The sequence below is a fragment of the Anolis carolinensis genome, chromosome 5 (genome assembly GCF_035594765.1).
Source record: "Anolis carolinensis isolate JA03-04 chromosome 5, rAnoCar3.1.pri, whole genome shotgun sequence".
Classification (NCBI taxonomy): Eukaryota; Metazoa; Chordata; class Lepidosauria; order Squamata; family Dactyloidae; genus Anolis; species Anolis carolinensis.
In genome coordinates, this window is record NC_085845.1 from 70,852,519 (window position 1) to 70,875,175 (window position 22,657).

The 22,657-nt window shown below is 38.3% G+C and overlaps 1 protein-coding gene across 6 annotated transcripts in view; it reads left to right on the forward strand.

The window, feature by feature from the left end:
• The window catches only part of mtus1 (microtubule associated scaffold protein 1), a 148,603-nt gene that overhangs the window by 119,552 nt on the left and 6,394 nt on the right, over positions 1–22,657 (forward strand). For 5 of the 6 annotated variants that reach the window (XM_062981509.1, XM_062981510.1, XM_016994041.2 and 2 more), the window contains 6 exons: positions 1,745–1,962; positions 11,741–11,807; positions 16,103–16,317; positions 17,676–17,781; positions 18,483–18,556; positions 19,171–19,266. In XM_062981509.1, the coding sequence (XP_062837579.1) occupies positions 1,745–1,962; positions 11,741–11,807; positions 16,103–16,317; positions 17,676–17,781; positions 18,483–18,556; positions 19,171–19,266 (776 nt within the window). Of the gene's footprint in view, positions 1–1,744; positions 1,963–10,257; positions 10,519–11,740; positions 11,808–16,102; positions 16,318–17,675; positions 17,782–18,482; positions 18,557–19,170; positions 19,267–22,657 lie in introns of those variants that run through there. The other variant, XM_062981511.1, reaches the window with a different exon arrangement.

Here is a 22,657-nt window from a genome sequence, read left to right on the forward strand (position 1 = left end):
ATAATTATTAACACTCTAGCTACAAAAGGCTGTAGTATTTGTCTTTTGACTAAGCCACATGTCATTTTATGTGATTCTACAGATGCTAGACTACATACTCCTGTATTGCTCATCATTAGATATAATTAGACATCATAACTAGAGCTGATGGGAATTGTGATATAGTAACATCTGGATGGTTGGCATCTTGCTTGGAATACAGTATGAAATAATTTTAAGGATTGTAGATGCTGTCAGTCTGACATTTGTTTCATGTAAATTAAAAGTGAAGTCTTCAACCTCAACCTGGCCAACATCAAACAAATTTCCTAATTTGTTCTTTTTCTTAATGAAGAAAATACATGTGATTGCAAGGGTCTTTTTGCATCCCTTATGCTTCCTTTTGGCACGCTTCTAACTTAAAATGTCTCAAACTATATATTCATATGCAGACTAGTTGCTTAACATATTTTAAATCTACAGTAATTCTAGATTTTCAAAAATGTCATTGATTTGAGGATTGCCATAGTGCCTTTGTGAAATGAGGTTATAACAAGGCAACAAGAATGTAAAAATGAAGAAATACTTCTGCAAATATAAAGTGATCTTTTAGCTCTATGTGTGATGTCAGGCGATGTTTTCTCAACCTTTATGTAAACACCACATTTGTTGTAAGACACCTGTAAAAATAGGTTGCTGTATTTGCGGAGGTTGTTTTTGGGGGTCTTTCTTGGCAAAAGGTTTCAGAAATCTCAATCAGCATTGGTGTTAATGACTCTAAAAGATCTGTATCTTTGATGTTGATGACTATTTTTTTTTTTTTTACAATTGTCAATTAACTGTTATCGACATTCCATGAAAGTTTTGACAGTTTTTACAATGTATGTCTATGAAACTCAAAGCATCAGGAATCAAAGGCAATACTTGTCTGGAAGCACTTTTGTTCGACGGCAGGTGTGTTATGTTATAATTGGAAAGGCCTTTCAGAGTGTTTACATATATCTATTGTGCAAATGTCATGTTAGTATTTTTAACTAATTAAATGATTATACTCTGTAGTATTTGTGATTGCTGTGTTTAGCAGAGCTACTGTATTCCAGGCCCCTTCTACACTGCCATATAATCCAAATAATCCACATTATCTGCTTTGAACTGGATTATATGTGTCTACACTGCCATATAATCCACTTCAAAGCAGATAGTCTGGATTTTAAATGACCCCAGATGGACATACCAATGCTTAAGGTATGGGTAGCAGCATTGTGGTCCTTTAAATATTGGACAACAGTTCCCCATTAGCTATGAGTTGTTGAAGTCCAAAAACACCTGGAGAATGGCATGTTTCTAGCCCTTGACCTTAAGGTAAAACTACTGAAGCAGAAGCAAAGGTTGGAAGTATTTTGGTTAGTTCCAAATAAAGTAGACCCACTGAAAAGTTTAATGATGGCTGAGTGGAAATATAGGCAAATCCCACTGATTTTTTTTTGGTCTACTTTAATCAGGACTGACAATAGAACTTTAACCAATGTGTGAAAACTGGATGCCATTATCCAATAAATTTATGAGCTGCAGTATTATTTGCAATGGAAGATTTTGCTGAAAATCAGCAAAAAGTATAATGAAACATTTTAGTTTTGAATTATGTGATAACTGCTATGCTTGTGGAAGGTGTCAAAACATATAACTTGATAATGAGTGACTACATCGCAGTTTATTTGTATTGTATTTTGTAACAATCAGTGTTTTTTTGTCCCCTTTTCTGCAGTTGACAAGGGTAAGCAGAAGAGTCCTAAGAACTCATGCCTACAGACCCGGATTGCTACTGCAGTGCATCCCACAGAAACAAAAACACATGAGTTGACACAATACAAGAGAAAATGTGAAAACCAAAGTGGAATTATCCAACAACTGAAGAAATGCTTGGCAAGCAGTAATCGGAAGTCTGAAGCGTTAGCTGTTGTGATCCAACACATCCAGTCCGAGGTAAACTTTCTGGAATTCTAAATGTGTTTTTAATTGATGATATTTGTTTGCTTCTTAGTCACCTGATCTAGTGACCTGCTTAGTCTGTTTTTAAAGCAGTTAGGAGGAATAGTAGAAGCCTAGGTTTTAAATGCTATAGCAGAAATATGTGCTTTTTGAATTAGATGTTGACATCCCGCTCCCCTTGCCATGTGTAGGGATGTCCTCAAGGTAGTCTCAATTGGGATATTTATTAATTGGAATTGGGCTTTTGACTTCCCTCCTAACTATCTAAAACATCAGAGAAGAAATTTGTCCAATTGGTGAAATTTCTGTGCTGCAGTAACGACAGTATGCCTAATAATGACAGTGCATTTGATCCTATGTCCCATCTGGTTGTAGGCAAAGAGATGGGAGAGTGTCACTCCTATCTCCTTTGAATAAGTGTTTTTGGTTTGGGTAGTGGTGACTATTCCTATACAGCCCTGGGGCAGATAAATCTTTGGCTGGATCTACACTGCCCTATATTCCAAGCTGTTTCCAGATTATCTGCTTTGTCCTGGATTATATGTGTCTACACTGCAGATAATCTGGGATAAGCAGAAAATCTGAGATCAGTTCCTGGGATATAGGGCAGTGTAGATCCAGCCTTTATCTCAGGCATGAGCAAACTTCGGCGCTCCAGGTGTTTTGGACTGCAACCTCTACAATTCTTAACAGCCCAGCAGCTGTTGGAAATTGTGGGAATTGAAATCCCAAAAAACTGGAGAGCCAAAGTTTGCTCATTCCTGCTTTATCTCTATTACTGAAGACGCTTTCATGGCATTGAGCACATAATGGAAGGTTTCAAAAGGCACTTTTAACATTATTGTGTGAAAGGAAAGGGGATTAACAAGAGTTGGACTTGGATGTTGACTGTTGAACTGAAAATGATGATGATGATGATGATGATGATGATGATGATGATGATGATGATGATGATGATAATGGCATTTTTATTTCTTATCCACCCCTTCTCATGGCTCGAGGTGGGGCACAACATAATTTAAGCGCATTCATCATAAAAACATGTTAAAATGCATGGAAGAATTTAAATTCATAGTTAAAACTGATTGGGTAGGCCTGCCAGAAGAGCTGACTCCAACTCTTTGAGTTTATGAGCAGTTCCTGGACCCAGTTCAAAAAGTTCTAGTTCTAAAGCAGTGTCATCAGTGTTTACTTGTGATACCTTTGTTGTCATAGTAACTTATAGTTGATACCCAACTGTCTCATTACCTTGATCTTGAGGAAGATTGAGCAGGTTGGGTGTCTTAAGGCAAAGCCAAACTTTTGAGATGGGGTGCCACTGCTCCAAACCCTTTCGTTCACGCTTCTTTTGGAGAGCAGAGGTATGTCATTTAGTCTGGGCAACTTGCTCATTTACAAAAATCAAAAAAGGGTCTAGAGATATAAATATGGACATAACAATTTTATGCCTCTTTAATGCAATTTTAAGTATATTTATTGTATTTTAATTCTGTTTTTACCACACTGTTATTATTTAATTGTCTTTTTAACTTTTGTACTTTTTAAACCTTTCTAATGTGGGATTGTTAGCCGCCTTGAATCCCCACAAGGAAAAGGCAGGGTGTAATTAAGTTACTAATAATATTAATAATAGCGTAATATAAAACAAATTTAATAATTACAGCAGTCACCAACATTTAAGATGACAATTATTGGATGTTGACTGAAGAGATCTATTATTTAAAATAGCATTATACATATGCATTATACTTTTATAATACAACTTGAGAATTTTTTTGGAATATATTTGAATATATACATATATAAGGAGACAGAATGAGAGGGGGAGGGGGGAAAAGACTCTCAATTGGGATATTTATTAATTGGAATTGGGCTTTTGACTACCCTCTTAATTAATCAAAACATCAGAGAAAATGTGTCCAATTGGCAAAGTTTCTGTGCTCCAGTAATGGATAGCAAAGTGATAATAAATTAAAGGAATACAAAATGAGGTTGATTAGTGTCCTCTTAAACTCAGAAGGGACAATTAAAAATTGGGAAACAAAGGATAAACGTGGATAAATAAATTTCCAACGTCTAGAGTAGTGGTTCTCAAACTTCCTAGTGCCGCGACCCCTTAATACAGTTCCTCAGGTTGTGGTGTCTCCCAACCATAAAATTATTTTCGTTGTTAGTTCATAACTGTAATTTTGCTACTGTTATGAATCGTAATGTAAATATCTGATCTGTAGGTTGTATTTTCATTCATTGGACCAAATTTAGCACAAATACCCGATATGCCCAAATTTGGATACTGGTGGGTTTAGGGAGGTGGATTGATTTTGTCTTTTGGGAATTGTAGTTGCTGGCATTTATAGTTAACCTCCAATTAAAGAGCATTCCGAACTCCATCAACGCTGGAAATGTACCAAACTTGGCACACAGAACTCCCATGACCAACAGAAAATACTGGAAGGGTTAAATGGACATTGGCCTTGAGTTTTGGAGTTGTAGTTCACCTACATCCAGAGTTTACTGTGGACTCACAATGGATCTGCACCAAACTTGGCACACTACCTACATGGCCTACATTGAATACTGGTGGGGGGGGGGGCTGTTTAATTCTGGGCGTTATAGTATGTAGTTGTACTATGCCAACACTCAGAGAGCACTCTGTACCAAACCGGTGATGGAACTGCTAAACTTGCCACACATGCCCAACATGCCAAAATTTTAATACTGGTGGTGTTTTGAGGGAACTGCCCTCAGGGATTGGGAGTTATAGTTCACCCACATTGATAGAGCAATGTGTACCCAACTGATGGATCTGCACTAAACTTGGCACAAATACCCAGTATGATTAACTTTGAATACTAATGGGGTTTGGGAGGCACTGACCCAACATGATGGCAATTGTAGTTCTCCCTGCATCCAGAGAACCCTGTGGCCCCACCAGTAATGGATCTGAACCAACTGTGGACAGCTGCTTCTGCTACTGCTCCTCCTCCTAATATTGCTGGGCCACTCTCAGTTCCATGATGTGCAGGCGCTTTTATCCCTGCCTTGAAGGGACTCGTTGGTGCGAGCTTCCCTCCAGCCTCATGCACTCCCCTTCACCCGCTCACCATGCTGCCATGCGGAAGAGGGCTTTTGGTGGAAAAAGTCGCCGTCTGGTTCCAAAAAATAAGAGAAGGACAGGTGGAGAGATCTTCAGCCTTCTCTGCCAAAGGAATTCCTAAGACCATCAGAAATATGTGCTTTCTAATGGTCTTTGGTGATGGTTTTTATGGCATTGAGCACATGGAATATTTCAAAAGGCACATTTAGCATTGTGTGAAGGGAAAAGGAATTAACGGGTTGGACTTGGATGTTGAATGTTGGACTGAAAATAATAATAATAATAATTTTTATTTCTTATCCACTTCTTCTCATGGCTCGAAGGCAACAACAACAATATGTTTTAAGTTTTACCCACCTGTTCTCATGGCTCAAGGCAGAGCCATGAAAGGAAAAGGAATTAATAGGGGTTAGAATTAGATGTTGAATGTTGGACTGAGAGTAATAACAATAACAATAATAAAATTTATTTCTTATCTACCTGTTTTCATGGTTCAAGGCAGGGCAAAACATAGTTTGAACCAATCATCATAAAAACATGTTAAAATACACGGAACAATTTAAAATTCATAATTATAACTGACTGAGTAAGCCTGCTGAAAGAGACAGGTCTTTAGTTGTCTCTTAAATTCCAGCTGCTTATTTAGCTGTTGGGGGTAGAGTATACTTGGGAAAGATCGAGGTGTACCCATTGATTCCACTTAACTGAAACTGAATAGAATCTGGGCTTCAAAGTAAAAATACCAGACCACTAAAATACAAAGTAAATTCCCATAATTTTATTGGGCCGTTAAAACTTCTCTCTTTTGTCAGCACTTTTATGACCATGGCTTGGGCAAGTGTTCTAAACCATTTCATGCTTGCTTGTCCTATATCTGTATCCTGCTATCTGCTGTATCTGCTATCCTATATATAAGGGGTTAGAGTTACACTTTTAAAAAGTCTTTTTTCCAACTTACAGACATCCAACTTACAAATGATTCTTAGTTAAGAACTGGGGTGAGACAACAGGAAGTGAGAGAAATCTAACCTTTGGAAGGGAAATTCACTCCTAAAAGAGTTATCGTGCAGAAAAGGGCTCTCCACTGTAGCTTTATCACCATTCCTTGTTTTCACAACAAGCCATTTTTTTCCAAAACCCAATTTAAAGAGGGAAAGAAAGTGAAGTGAAATCGATGTGTTGTCGAAGGCTTTCGTGGCCGGGATCACAGGGTTGTTATATGTTTTTCGGGCTGTCTGGCCATGTTCCAGAAGTATTCTCTCCTGACGTTTCGCCCACATCTATGGCAGGCATCAGGAGAGAATACTTCTGGAACATGGCCATACAGTCCGAAAAACATACAACAACCCTGAAGTGAAATCTTCTGAACAGGGGCACAAGCAGTGAAACAAATACCACAAAGGTGTTGGCTGGAGTTACACTTAATATATGTCCTGTTCTGACTTAAATAGAAATTCAACTTAAGAACAAACCTACAATATTGTTCATAACTTGGGGACTGTCTGTATACCAGATCTTCTATGTTTCTGCTGAACCACTTAGGTTTATAACAAAGCAGCAGTGTGCTACTAGTACTTAGGAGCTACCTATCTGAAAGTAGTCCTAGTTTTCTCCTGTGGTCACAGTGGTGATGGTACATTCTTTGAGCATTTTTCACCCCCATCCAAATTAATGCAAAACTATTTGCGAGGGAACAGGTGTCTGTAGGCTGAGGAAGCAAACTTGATGGCTTCCTGTCATCGGGTACACATTTTTCACATTAATGCACTGTTCTTTGTAAAACAAGAGAGTGCCAACTTCATTTTCCCTCTACACAATTCCCATCCCTGTCTTCAAAATGGAAACCAAATATTTTCTTTTAACCAGTAGTAGCAGATCTGAAGAACACTGGCAAAATGTTAATAAAAACTCATAAGGTACTGGAGAGTAAACCTTTCTATAAAAATAATTGAGCCATGCAGAATGGCAGTTTTCAAAGCTTGAAAAAAGACTCTCACAAAATCAGGACAGTAATGTGATGTTCCTTCTCACCCATGTAACTGGAAATAGTAGTGTTTTATTATAATGCATTGTGACAGAATGGGAATTGAAGTATCTGGTGATCTGATATACTAGTAAATGTTCTGGTTTTCTGGAACTTACTGTCTTGCATTCTTGGAAATTAATTATTGCATTCCAGGATGAGCAGTCTCCTGCTTTATCATACATTGGCATATTCTTTTTATCAAGCTTGAGTTGGTAGCCTTTTAAAGTGGGGAAAGAAAATAATGTGTGAGTACAAGACGGAGGGGCATAGTGGGGTGGGAAAGGAGCCAGGACTGTGTACTAGTCATACGTCAAAAACCACATAGGGTGGGTATAATCTCTGACTCAGTGATAGAATGCTTTTGATAAATTCATTTCCAGGTTCAGTTGATAACATCTTCAGATAAGTCAGAAAAACTCCGTAACAATAGCGGTGAACAATCACCAGTCAGCATTGATAGCAATTGACTGGATGAACCAAAAATCCAATTCTGTATAAAGCCGTTTTCTGTGGTCTTACAAAATAACGTCAAACATGAAATTCTGTTAGTTTTTTTAATTAGCAAGCCCTTTCCTGATGCACATCTGATATTAACTTCTACTATGGAAGAGAGTTACTGCAGAAAATGGTTGCTTATTGAATTCTTGTTCATACATTAAGAACCTCTAACCATAGAACTGACATCCACAATTTCACCTACCTTATCTCTAGGAATTTGTTAGGTCGTCCAGTTGATTCCATGGTATGCTTCCCTCAGATGGTTGTGTTGGAGGATCCAGCAAATTCCTAGAGATGATGCCTCTCTTGGAATCTCTAGGTCCTCCAGTGCTACTCTGTGATATGATGGGGCTAGAGGTCAGGGACTTTAATGGCATTTGGTTGTATTCAGAGCTTCAGAAAGCAGCAGACCAGCTGGGAATATTTCTCCTTCTCATATAGGGGTCTTACTATGTTCATCTCCAAAGTTATTTTTTATTAAATGCAAGATTTGTTAGATTGTACTATTCAGATATACTAGTGCAGCTGATAAAAAGCACCTATTTATCATAGGGTAAGAAGAGACCTCCAAGGGCCATCCGGAACAACCCCTTGCCATGCAGGAACACACAAAGCCCTCCCAACAGATGGCCACCCATCCTATGCTTTAAAACCCCCAGAGAAGGAGACTCCACCACCCTCTAAGACAGAATATTCCACTGCCAAACAGCTCTTACCATCAGGAAGTAATTCCTAGTTTGATTCCATTGTTCCATACCCTACTTTCTGGAGCAGCAGAAAATAAGCTTTTCATATAGCCCTGTTTTCATCTAACAAATGTTTCCAGCACATGCTTAATGTTTCTTAATTTTGATTGCCCCCACCTCCAGCTTTATTTTAGCAAATTTTGTTTGTAACTCAGACTTGAAAGATGAAAGCTCATTTCAAGAAAGGTGCCTTAAAATGTATCATCTGAACAGTGGGCCATTCATTTATTAAGAGTAGTGACTCTTACTTATCTCATGGGTGGATCCCTACCATACTGCCCCCAGATTTCTAAGAACAATACCTTAGCTGTTGCTGTTACCCAGGGTTTGTAGGAGTGGTTAGCCACTAATAGGGTTATTGGATAAGTGGATTTTTATTATTATGTGTTTTAAACTAAGTTGCAGTTGGAATGAATATTCTGAAAGTAACCAACCAAGGTGGGGCTTTCTATCTTGTCTGTCTGCATGGCAGTCCTTACTCTTGGAATATACTTACCATCATTCCTTGTATATATGCTACTTATAAATTAAAATTATTAATATTACTTATTCATAAAGTTGTTGCATTCAATACACACAGACATGTATGCATACATACAAACTGCTATACTATTCTTTCCATATGCATCCTAAACATCTTCACGTATATAATTTTCACTACACAGTGGAGAAACTGAGGCAAAAGACTGACTTTTCCAGAGCCACCTGTCAATTTAGAGCCAAGCAAGGATTTGGCTTCAAACTCTTCCATTTATATAGATAGTACTTGTCAACGCACATTTTGGTTCTACAACTGCTAGCCCTGTTTCTGGGTATATTTGATCTGCTAATTCTAAAAAATGGCACCAGTTTTCCCATGTGAAATTTGGTTTTTGTGATACAAAATATTAATAAAACCAAAAGCACTGGCAACTACATAATTGATGCTACACTATTTATGTAGACATCCTTTCATTTGCTCATATATTTTGATCCAAGTGTGGCCATATCCCCTCCAACATACAGTGATTTAAGCCCATTGGACATACTGTTTCCTATAATGTAAAGCAGACCTTTCCAAACATTTCAGGTTGGTGACACACTTTTTATATATGCTTCATTTCATGACACAGTAATTCAGTTTTCCAGAGGTTAAATTAACCCTTGATAAGAGACACACACCTAAATTGTGATGATAAAATGTATGGGATGCAACATCTCTCATGAAAACTTTTCATTTATATTTTTAAGAATATGTGATTTATTGCTTATTTCATATAAACTCAGAGAATTTATGTTACGTTCACGCAGCACACTAATGTGTCAGACATGTTGTAAAGTCTGATGTAAAGCAGTGCATAAAGTCAGCCCCCTATATTCATTGATTCTGTATCCACAGATTCAACCATTCATGGCTTGAAAATAATTTTTTAAATCCAGAAAACAGTCCTTGATTTTGCCATATTATATAACGGATAACAGTTTACCACTGTACATAGTGGGAATTACCTATCCATGGTGTTTGGCATCCACAGAGGATCCTGAACCCAAATTTTGGAAAATTCCAACGGCCCACTGTCCATATTTGGATGAAGCTACATAAGAAATAATATAGTAATATCGTCAAGATCTCTTTCTACTTTCTCCTCCTTTCAAGTCATATCACGTTTTCCTCCTCTTATAAATTAAGAGTGAAAGCCTAGAGTCATTAATTCAGAAAAGCTAAAAATAAGATCCATTATCTGTAGAGGTGGTCAAGATGTTTTCCCTGCCCTGCCCCCCTCCCCTCCCTGCCCCACTGTATGAGCTGATATTTGAGTAAGTGGCAATCGATCTTCGTAATGTCTGGTTCTCATTTTTCAAAAACGAAAGGGCTGTGGCTTTAAGTAATCACTGGCTGCTTGTGCCAAGTGCCGGAGCTGCAGTGTCTGCCTCTGTGTTGGAGGAGAGACCAGTCGCAGAAGTACGGTAACTGTTTACAGTAGGATGAAGTCTGGCCGAGGAAGGCAGGGTCCCGAGGAGCACTACCTAGAAGGGAGTTAAATGTGGCCTGACCAGTTTGGTTTGTGGCCCTGCCTGCCACCTGTACACTCCTGCCGCGTGGTGTGCGCAGGGGGCAGAAGAAGGAAAGCTGGAGCAGAAGCTCTGCAATGGGCTGCTCAAGCAGCAAAATGTGCCTGTATTCTCAGTGTGCTGCAAAAAAGGTAATTAGTATTTGTTTGGGAGTGCTCCGCTGGAAGAGTGTCAAGGAGTTTTGAGCTGTGCTTTGCTGCAAGCAAGGTGAAAATGCTTCCAGCAGATAGGAGACTTGGGGAAGGCTGGATCTTGGGATCTCTGCAGTGTGGTTTTGTCCACAGCAGTGACCGCATCTTGGAAATAAAGGCTAGGTTGAAATACTGGCAAATGCTAGATTTATGTGGGTGCTACTTGAGTCTAATGAACTAAAACTCTTTAGTAGACAGGCTAGAGTACATTTGGTAGACTGAAAAGAAAACCTTACACAGTAGACTTTTACTTAACTGGCACTCAGGTAAATTGATAGATGCCAGATAATATCATTTCTGGGTGCTTGAAAATTACTATTAAAATAGATCTAACTAATGCTAAATCCCATATGATAGCATAACATAAACTCTGTATTGATATTAATATTGAAATGGAGTAATTAAAATTAAATAAAGACAAATTTAACTTTGTTAACACGGTTTTACTGTATTATACATATATGTTAATGTTTATTCAAAGTATTATTTCTTTGATTCTTTGCCAGTTGCTTGATAGTTTCAGTTAAGTGAGAGTATACTGTATTTCTTTCCTTTTTGTGATATTATAATTACAGGCTGATTTTTGTGCTAACAACAAATGTTGTGTCACAGACACTGGGAGGGGGATGTAAACTTGGTATTTACTCTAAATTTTGACCCATTCAGAAACCTTTTTGCATTGGGGTTTATCATCCCGTAGAAAACATAGCATTCACTGTTAAAGCTCATGTTTATCTTTGTTACAAAGTACGTTACACTTAATGTTTATCTTTGTGTTATTTCCTCAAAGTTATAGAAGTGTGTGCCTTGGAGCCTAGAAAGTTTGTCGAATACTAGTTAAACACTGTATATTATTCCTTAGATTGTCCTTTATTCATCTTTCAAGTTAAGATCATAGGGACATTCAGTTAAAGAAATGTTTCAAGGATCTTATGCAACCAGTTTCAGGGGTGTTATTTAAACATATCAGCTTCTTTGCTATTTCCTGAATTCAGGGACATCTGTGTTTTTCTAACATTGTCCTCAGTGATTCATATCTTGGTTCTCTTTCCTTCCTCTTGTCTTTCTGCAGATACCTTGCAAGTTAATTATTGGTAAGTGTCATGTGTTCTGCTTGGGATGTTCATTAACATGATGTGTTGTTTTGTTGTTTTTTCCACAGAGAGATGAAGTGTTAAAGCAAAGTAAAGATTTGTGCCTAGAACTTGTCAATGCTCGCTGCGAATTCGGTAAGAGCATCCTAACTTGTGTTTCTCTTCACTTCAAAATAGAAAGAAATGCAGCATCAAAACTGACTTAAGAGACATAGTATCAAATCAGTTCAATCTCATTCCCTGACTATATTCTATCCAAACATTTTGATGTACATTCTGTGGTGTCTTGATTGTGTGAGCCTGGACTTATTTCTATCCCTGGCACCAACTTGACTAAGCTTGACTAAAATGTGTCTGATGCTCATGCATGCTCAAAAACATATTGTGTTTTATTCATAACAATATAGCACCCTGAGATTTATGAGAGGACAGACTTGAAATGCTTGCTAGGGAAAAAAAAGTCACAGTAAACAGATTAAATGCTTCAAGTCAACATAATAGATGACCGTGGTGTTTAAAATGGTCTAAAATGAGAAAAGGCTGGAATTTGAAAAATGAAGGTTTGCCTTTTGAGAGGATAATAGAATGCTAACCTTTTAAATAAAAGCTGATTATTATAACATGGTTAAGAGAATCAAGTATTTACCAGCTCACATCTTGCCACAACTTATTGTGTGACTATAAGGTTCTGGCCTTAACTTCCTCTTCCTCTGTAAAGTGGAGATGAGATTGGCCTAATTTATGGATCTATAGTCTGAATTAGTGAGATCAGATAATGTATTTCTTATCACCGGGGCAATGTACTATCTAAACTGACTAATTTTGAACCTGTGAAATGTCATTAAAATACACATTTCACTTTCATTTCAGGCATACGAAATATTTTGTCTCCTCATTAATAGAAAATATGTTTTAAAAACAGGACAGTTTTCTGTTTAATAGCTTGACTGAAGTTTTTGGTGTTTGGTATGTTATACTTCAAAACATATAGTTACAGATTCAATAATAACATGTTGCCAGCATGAAGTAATGGTTTGAGTGTTAGATTAGGTTGCAGAGTAACCAAGATTCAAATCCCTTTTCAATCAGGAAAACCCACTGTGTGACCTTAGGCAAATCACACTCTGTTAGCCTCAGAGGACGGCAAGGGCAACCCCCTCTGAACAAATTCTGTCAAGAAAACCACATGATGGATTTGCCTTAGAGTCACACCATATCAAAACTTACTTGAAGGCACACAGCAACAACCAAAAGTGTTATCTATTAAATGCTTGTAGTAGAATCATAGAATTGTAAGGGACCTCAAGAGTCATCCAGTTCCTTACATGCAAAAATATGTAATCAGTGAGTTAGATAAAAGGTTTTCTCTTTTGATCCATAAATGTCTCTATTTTCAAAAATAAACTATATAAATTAGCATAATTTCTTTAAACCATCCTTGTGGCTTAACACACCTACTTCTGGAGAAATGATCTGAGTTGTGTAACTGTGAAATAGAGGGAAAGTACCATATTTTTCCAGCGTATAAGATGACTGGGTGTATAAGACAAACCCCAACTTTTCCAGTTCAGACATAGAGTTTGGGATATACTCGCCATATAAGACTAGCCCTCTTCCAAGTTTGCCCATGCCTGGTGTAGCTGCAGCCCTTGTTGTTTTGGCCTTTCTGGATAGTCTTTTAATTGTGGGAGACACCAACACAGTCCGTTCCAGCAGCTTTCCCAGAAGAGAGTGTTGTCCTTTGTGGGATGCTGTCTCACGTGGTGCTCATCCTCCAATGGAAAGGGGGCGCGTGAAAGCTGGGGGCGGGCCTCGGCTGAGGCAGGAAGGAAAGAGGCTCTCCGACTCACCATGGTTTTGGCCAGGTACACCTCCCAGAAAGTCAGCAAGGCCCGCTGGCGGCCCCTGCCCCCCACCGCCCTTCAACCCCCAGAGGTTTTTGCCATGCGATCCTGGGACAACGAGGTGAGGCCTTGGAGGATGTGGATCTTGGCAAGGCCATTGGAGAGGTCTGGCCCTCACCAAACTGCAACTTCCATAAATCCTTAGCATCGAGCCATGGCAGTTAAAATGGGGCCAATGCATTAATTCTATAATATAGAACAGGCATGGACAAACTTCAGCCCTCCAGGTGTTTTTGCTGAAGCGGAAAGGAACAAAAGTGATTAAGGTGTGCTCCTCCCGGGCTCTGCCTCCCATGTCCCTTGCCTCTCCTTCCTGACTCTCAGTCTGCCCCTGAAGTTTCAGTACCCAGCATATAAACCAACCCCTAACTTTTGAAAAGATTTTCCTGGGTTAAAAAGTCATCTAATCCGCCAGAAAATAGGGTACATTCTTAAAATAATTTGAAAGGCTCATGCTCTCAGAACGACTACATTGTAATATAATGGTTTGCGCCTCAGACTACTTTGAAAACCAGGTTTCTATTCTCCATTTGGTTATGAAAACTCACTGGTTATCTGTATGATATTAAGGCTTTCATAGCATCCGAGCAAGTACAAGTGCAAATTTGAGTTAGGCTGTTTTTGAGTTTAGCCTTTCTGACAGCCAGCATGGTAGAGTGGTTTGAGCTTGAACTATGACTCTAGAGATCAGAACTTGGCCATGGAAAAGCACTGGATAGCCTTGAGCAAGTGACACTCTCTCAGCCTCAGAGGAAGGCAAAGGCAAATCCCCTCTGATCCAATTCTGCCAAGAAACCACTCTGATATGTTTGACTAAGATAGAGATGCATGCTCAAATCCTCCTAATGTGTTTCATGGATCAGAGAAGCCTTGAATCAGGATATGATTTGTCCATGTTTTATTGTGTTACAGCCTACACATAACTCTGACAGTACATGATGTATTTACCTTGACTTAAGAATTTAATTTGGTCCATGACCAAGCTCCTAACTCAAAACGTCCTTAACTCAAAATGAAATTTTTGTTTTTTGTTTTGTTTGTTTGTTTGTTTTTGTTCTTTGTCTCTGTTTTCTTTTTAATGTTTCTTTTTAAATCCCCATTTCCATCCCTTCTAACCTTCCCCACCTAACTCTGTCTTTCCTCACTTCTAAACCCAATCACATAACCCTAATACCCTATTTCAAATCTTCCCCCACCCAAATCTCGTCCTATGATCCCTCTCCTTCCCCTTAACCTCTTCTCTCTTTTTTATCAAAAATGTGTGGAAAATTTTCAATAAAGATTTATTTAAAAAAATAAGATATAATACGTACGCATTCACATAGAACAATAAAAAAGAAAGATCAACTTTAAAATGGTAGAAGCACAAAGTTGTGGCAAGGAAGCATAAAGAGAAGAGTCAGAAGCATCATTTTCTTCATACTGTATTCATTCAATCATCCCCCCCTCTCTCTCTCTCTTCATGAAGCCAAGCTTACCAGAAATAAAAAGAACACACACACAAAATCAACTAACCCAAAGTTCCTCAAAGCAGGCAGCAATCTCTCAAAGCAGATAGAGGCACAAGGTTGCTCCCTGAAGTCCTGTACTCTGGTGCTAGCGCTCCCTCTGCCTCTAGCTCTTAACTCAGAGTGCTGGTCGTATGTCAAAGCAAAACCAGGACCAAATAACATTCTTAACTCAAAACACTTAAGTCAGGATTCTCTTAAGTCGAGATTTCACTGTACTGTGAAATAAAGACAAATGGGCACTATTTGGTTGCATTCACAGTTTTTACACCTAAATAATCTGTTGTGTAGCCCACTGCCTCCAGAAGTAATAAAAGTAATGGAATAAAGTCCTAATTGGGTGCCATTGCACTGTCACATGATTTCAGATTCAATAAAACCGATTCTGGAAGGGCACATAACTTACCGAAGAGCATATGTAGACAAACAGCATGTTGGAGATAAGTTGTTACATGGCCCAGGGAACAAAAAAAGAGCCTTTCAGCATCCCATACGTATGTCTCAGGACACAAAAAAGGTTCCAAGAAAAGGCTGGTGCCATCATAGGCCTTGCCTTCCAAATCGTCACAGCCAGGCAACCCAGAAGAATACCACTGACTATGATATCCAAAATAGCTAAAAAAAATCTTAGTTAATCCATAGGTTAAACTTTCAGTCTACTGGGTTGAGGTTCCAAGTTCATTTCCCAGTAAAAATGCCACTGTTTTGTTTTTTAGCAAGATTTTAGGGATTGAACCTGAATCCTCATGTCCTTTACCACCTCAGATGTTTAAAGCAATCTCTTTCTTTAAAATGTTCCACTTCCTAATGGTTTTCACAAGTAATGACTTGTGAAAACTACAAGAAACTTATCATGTGCCACTCAGGTTGTTCTATTTTTTAAATAATGTTGAAAATATTTATGGTGCTTTCCAAATAGCATTGAAAATACCTATGGCGCTTCTTGTCCAACAGGAAGAAGTATTCATAAAGTTCTTCAATTTTTTCAAAAGGCACTAATGTTATTTCTCTCCTCCAGCAATGGTTTCTGCAGCCAGTCAGAAATTGGAGAAAGATATAAATGATCAACATGCATTTTATGAAGAATTTGTGCAGAAACTTTACCAAAAGCATCAAAGTGATTTATCTGAATTGGAAGAGAGGCTAAAACAGTTCTATACCGCAGAATGTGAAAAGCTACAGAGTATTTGTCTCGATGAAGCTGAAAAATATAAAGCACAGCTCCAGGAGCATGTAAGTGAGGCTAGAGTTTTACAGAGATTCTTCTGTAGTGTTCTTTGATCACAATCTCATGCACTCCTCTTATGAGATTCTGGTTTAAATTTAAAAGGTGGCTCGCCCTTGCATTTGAAGCATTTTCATATCCAAGAGTGCTACTTCAATTTGAACTTTTCCACCATGGAAAATGTTTTTCTATACCTCAATTCCATTTAATGGATGTGTGATTCCATCATGCTACTGACTTGACTTTTAATGAATTTGAGTTCAAGCCTATCTCATGGAGATCATATCAATCTCATGTATTAGGATATTGAGGGTTTTTTAAATATTTCTATTCATGAAGATTCAGGTTGTTCAGATAGCTATTAGTCCTGGAGGCAGTGTGAATCAATCAAAATATCTTGGGTGGGATCCACAGCAAAGCATTGTATCTGAATGCCCAGTGTATTTTGTGTGCTGATATATACTAAGGGATGAGCAGATTTGAACCCTTCAAAGGTTATGTGAATTTCCAAAATGTACCCTTCCAAAAGAAAGTTGAGTATTGCCCAAATAAAAAAAAGGGGTGTTTAAGTTTTCAGAAGTTTAAGAAGACTCTTAAACTCATTTAAAAGGTATGGGGCCCACTTCTGGAGGCTTCTAGGGGATATGATTTGCTTCTTTGTCAGAAAAAGAGTAGTTGGATAGAGTTAGGGTCCACTGAAAAAGTCTCGGTGTGAAGATCACTTGTATCTCAATACTTCATTTTCTAAGTCCTATAATATAGGCAATGCAGAATTGTAAAATTGCTTTGCTTGACTGAAGTGCTCTAGCACAGGGTTTCGTTAACCTTTTCACTCAGGACCCCAAGAAATTTTTATATGACCAGATATGACCAGATTTTTTAAAAAAGACCACAACATTGAGCTAAGGATACCCCATTTAGGGTCGCGACTCACAGCTTAAGAAGCCATGCCCCAGTAGATATTCCTTATCTGTGTTGGAGCACCATTGTGCAAATGAAATTTCTTAGCAGCCCTTCTTCAAATGTTCCTAAAGCTTATTTTGCCAGCACTGTAATGGTTAACTCATGACTGGCAAGAGGATCAGAGGGTCTGTAGACTCAAGAATTTGATTCTGCTGTATATTTTTGAGCAAACTATTCCACTGGGAGCTATATGCATCATGCTTACTTTGCACCAGTATCCACAGTGTGGAAACATTAACGGCATATTTTCTGTGACACAGAACCACTGGAATTTTGTATCTAGGGACATTTTTACTTATCCTTTAGTGAGAAAGATATTTTTAAATAATGGTTTTATGAAAAATGGAAAAGAAAACAGTAAGAAATTCTATTCAGATTTTGCCAAAATTTGTTCTTCCATCAGGTTGACAAGTTGAATATTGCACATGAAAACAGTAAGCTAGAGCGTGAAACTCATCATGCAGAAATAATAGAAGAAATGAAGAGGAATTATGAATCATCCCTTTCAGGTAAACTGTAGTTTGTTTGGTTTACTTGTCCTACATGTGTTTTTGAAAATTTTGACATAGAAAATGTTTCTTTTCATAATATTAAATAAATCTAGCATTATTATAATCCTGAGCATCTGGTGATTGCTCAGTACAAAATAATTTCATTCTCAAATGAAATTATCGTTACTACACATACAGTATTTTATTTATTATTATTTATTTATTAGCGACATTTATATCCCACCCTTCTCACCCTGAAGGGGGCTCGGGGTGGTTTACAAGTATATATACATACAATATATTATATTATATGACTATATTGCAATATTATTAGTAGTATTGCATGTAATATAAATGTAATATAAATACAGGATGATGGGCAAGCAGATATGTATAAAGTTATTTTAAACTTTTTTTACTCTGCCCGTTATTTAAAAAAATAGTTCTAGCAAGAAACTTACATGCAGACACATCTGAAATTTTAAAATGGATTCAGAGTGGTTTGATGATCTAAAATCTATACATTTATTACAAATGCATGTGTATATAGTAAATGTGTAAATCTTAGAGAAACAAGTCAACAAGGTTGACATTTCAGACCTGATTGAAAGGAGATTAAAGGGAGTCAAAAAGATATTTCCCACTGAGTAGTTAACACAAATGTCCAAGTTCAAATTGTTTTTCAAAGGAGTAGATACTAAAACTGTAATTTTTTTCAGAACTTAAGAACACCCATGAATCACAAATAAAAAAGCTTGAAGAATCTTTCAGCGAGAAACAAGTGGAGCTAGAGGTATGACATTTCATTTGCTTACAGAGACAACTGTAAAACAACTTGCAAGAATCTATGCTGCTACAACTTTAGCATCTTTATGTGCCTTTTATATTTGTAATAGCTATTGGGGTCACTCCTTACTTTCAGAATTGTGTAAGAAACCATACAGCCTTCTAGTTGGCCTTTGACAGTAATAGATTAAGCAATGTCATTGAAGTTAGGGTTTTGCTTGAACTACTTCACTACTTTCAGCAATTAATTATGCAATCCAAGGGTGATTGATGAACAAGTATTTATTTTCAGATATTTATATTTCATTGCTGCTAAACAGAAATCAGTGGTGAGGGATGATTGGAGCTGCAGTTGCAAGAACATCTGGAGAGTGACGTGTTCTGCTGACCTAACTTTTGACAGACTGAGTAGCAAATTTCAAAATCCATATTGTGGAATTTTTTTAATGTACAAAAGATATTTCTGCCAGCCTTTAAAAGGATTACTACAAAATGGATTTAGGAATCTTGCTGCCCCATTTGTAAATAGATTTTCTTTCCTTTATCATCTTAATGTGATAACATTTCTTGACTGTACGTTAGAGAACTATGTCTTATCTTTGGCTGTATTTTCTCTTGCAGAAAAAAGTTGCTGACTTACAGAGTGAAAATGATTCCTTGAATGAAAAGTTCAAATTAGAAGAGCAAAAACAAATAGCCAAAGAAAAAGCAAATCTTGTACGTATATATATATATATATCTACCTTTAAATTTTCACCTGAATAATTATAGAACTCTTTTGCTGCAATCATATGTCTTCTGAAAGAAACATTCAGATGTCTATCTAAAATAAATATTTTATGTTGAAAATGTTTTCTGGGAACCAAAATATAAAACCAAATGTTAAATCAGAGATTAGCGTAGTGTGTTTATTTGTTTGTTTAAAACATTTATATTCTGCCCTGCTCACCCCAAAAGGAACTTAAGGCTGAGCACAACATATCTACACTCCATTCCGGGACATAAAATAATTGTAAATATAAACAAACATTAAAATCAGTTATATCTACGTTAAAATCAGCTATTTAAACCAACTCAGGATACCATGCTGACTCTGGTCAATGGGGTAGGTTTCCTATTATTGCCTCATTGCACTGCCCCAAAGGCTTGGTCCCACAGCCAGGTCTTTGCCATCTTTCTGAAAGACGGGAGGGAGGGGGCTGATCTAATCTCACCAGGGAGGGAGTTCCATAGCTGGGGGGCAATCACTGAAAAGGCCTTCTCTCTCGTCCCCGCCAAACGCGCCTGTGACAGTGGGGGGACCGAGAGCAGGGCCTCCCCAGAAGATCTTAGTCTTCGTGTTGGTTTGTAAAAGATGTGTAGCCTTCATAGCTGTTTCTGAGATCTCTAAAGGTCCACCTGTACCCCAATTTTTGAAGAGATCAGTTCTTTAAAGCAAAAGTTGATCTCTGGTTTACTTTCTGGTTAGTGAAAGACCTTTTTGTGGCCCAGAAGAGGCCAACATGCTGAAATGTTTGTCTGCTTCTTGAGCCAAGAGAAGGAGGAGCAGCTTCCTCCCTTCTCCCCACCAATGAAACAGTTCAGCTGCTGCTTCCAATGGGAAAAGGAGCTGCAGCTTCCTTCCTTTTCTCAGTTGAGGAAGAAATTCATCTGCTTATTAAATTGAGTGAAGAAACAGCGGGTTCTTCTCTGCTGAGGATCTTCCTTGTGGGGAGAAGGGGAAAAGTGAACTTCTTATCCAATTTGGCACTTGGAGCTGCTTTTAGGAGCTCAGTGAAATGCTGCACCCCAGCATTTCACTCTTCCCTTCAGCTACTCTTTTCAAAGCTAGCTCTATTTTCTGAGCCCCAAAATACATCATTCAGTATTATCCATGATTTCACATATATCCACATGCAACCCTGATACTGGAATCATATTGTTTTTCTCTTAAAACGTATCTTGGATTTTGTTTTCAGAGCCTGACCCAGCTGAGAATGCATAGATATTAGTTTGTTACTGTTGTTTCGCTCCTTTCCTTTTAAGGTTTTGTTTTATTAAAACATGTCATAAGGAAAATCCTGACATGGTGGTTGCACTGGTGCTGTAACACGCATGCGTATCAATCCTGTGGTAAATTTATTGCTGTAACTGTAATGGCTATCCAATATAAGACAGATAGTTTTATTTTAAAGAGGTGTTATATTTATTTGGTCATGCAAATATTTTGAATGTCAACTTCTAAATGTGTAGCCAGCCAGTATTGTACACCATATATACTCGTGTATTAGCCAACCCGAATATAAGCTGAGGCACCTAATTTTAACACAAAAAACAGGGAAAACTTACTGATTTGAGTATAAGACATGGGTGGGAAATGCAGCAGCTACTGGTAAATTTCAAAAATAAAAATAGATACCAATAAAATTACATTAATTGAGGCATCAGTAGGTTAAATGTTTTTGAATATTTACCATATTTCAAAGAAAAACAGTAAACTAGCTCTGCGTGTGGAAAAGAAGGGTCAACAAAAACAATATGGTATCAACAATAACTTATTAATAATAATAATAATAATAATAATAATAATAATAATAATAATAATACAGTTTATGTGTATCTTCCCATGGGGACTCAGGGCGGCTTCCAACATAGTAACAGGCAAATGTTCAATGCCTATCTAAACAAACAAAAAACATACAAATTTAAAACAAAAGACAATACTAAACATTGTAAAGTAAGTCAAAATAAACAGTTACATTAAATAATTATCATTAAAAGCAATTAAAAACCAGCTGAGGTAAAGTGTCATATCAATTCCCTTTCACCTTCTCTCAGGCTTCTCTTGATGCAGCCTAAAACGGCATTGGTCTTTTCAGCAGCAGCATCACACTGTTGGCTCATGTTCAGCTCGTAGTCAACTAAGACTCTTTTCATAGAATCCTAGAGTCGCAAGGGACCTCTAAAGGCCATCTAGTCCAACCCCCTTCATTCTGCCTTCATGCCGGGAAAGCACAATCAAAACAACCCTGTCAGATTGCCACCCAGCCTTTACAATATTAATATTAATAATAGAGTTGGAAGAGACTGCATGGGCCATCTAGTCCAGCCCCTTTCATTCTGTCTTCATGAAGGGAGAGCACAATCAAAGCATCCCCAACAGATGGCCATCCAGCCTTAATAATATTAATATTCATAATAATAATAGAGTTGCAAGGGACCTCTAAAGACAGTCTCGTCCAAGGACCTTCTGCCTTGGTGCAGCTAAAGCACAATCAAAGCATCCCTGACAGATAGCCTCCCAGCCTCAACGTTAATAATAACAATCATCATCATATCATAAAAATAATAGAGGGTTGGAAAAGACCCCTTGGGCCATCTAGTCCAATCCCCTTCTGCTTTTGTGCACCAAAAGCACAGTTAAAGCACTTCTGACAAATGGCCACCCAGCCTCAATGCTAATGTTAATGATAATAAGGAGGAGGAGGAGGAGGAGGAGGGGGGGGGGTTGGAAGAGACCCCTTGGGCCATTTGGTCCAACCCCCCGTGCCATGGTGCACCAAAAGCACAATCAAAGCACCTCTGACAGATGGCCACCCAGCTTCAATGTTTGTCTGCGGCCTTGCTCTCTTCGTCCCTCGTTCTGCACGTGCGTTCCTCCATGACGGCGGGGTTTGTCCGCAGCCTTGCTCACCTTCAGGAGCCCCCAGATGGCATAGTGGACTAAGTGACTTGAAGGTTGGGTTGCTGACCTGAAAGCTGCCAGGTTCAAATCCCACCCGGGGAGAGTGCAGATGAGCTCCCTCTATCAGCTCCAGCTCTATGCAGGGACATGAGAGAAGCCTCCCACAAGGATGGTAAAAACATCAAAACATCCGGGCATCCCCTGGGCAACGTCCTTACAGCCAGCCAATTCTCTCACTCAAGAAGTGACTCAAGTTGCTCCTGACACACACACACAAAAAAAAACCTTCAGGCTTGGAGGAGGGAAAGGCGCGCAGAGGGCAAGGGAGGAAGAGAGGTGAGGGTCCTAGCAGGAAGGCGTGGAGAAAGGGCTTTTTTCAGCCCCTCACCTTCTCATCAGGACCCTCACCCGAGTATAAGCTGAGGGGAGTTTTTTCTGCCTGAA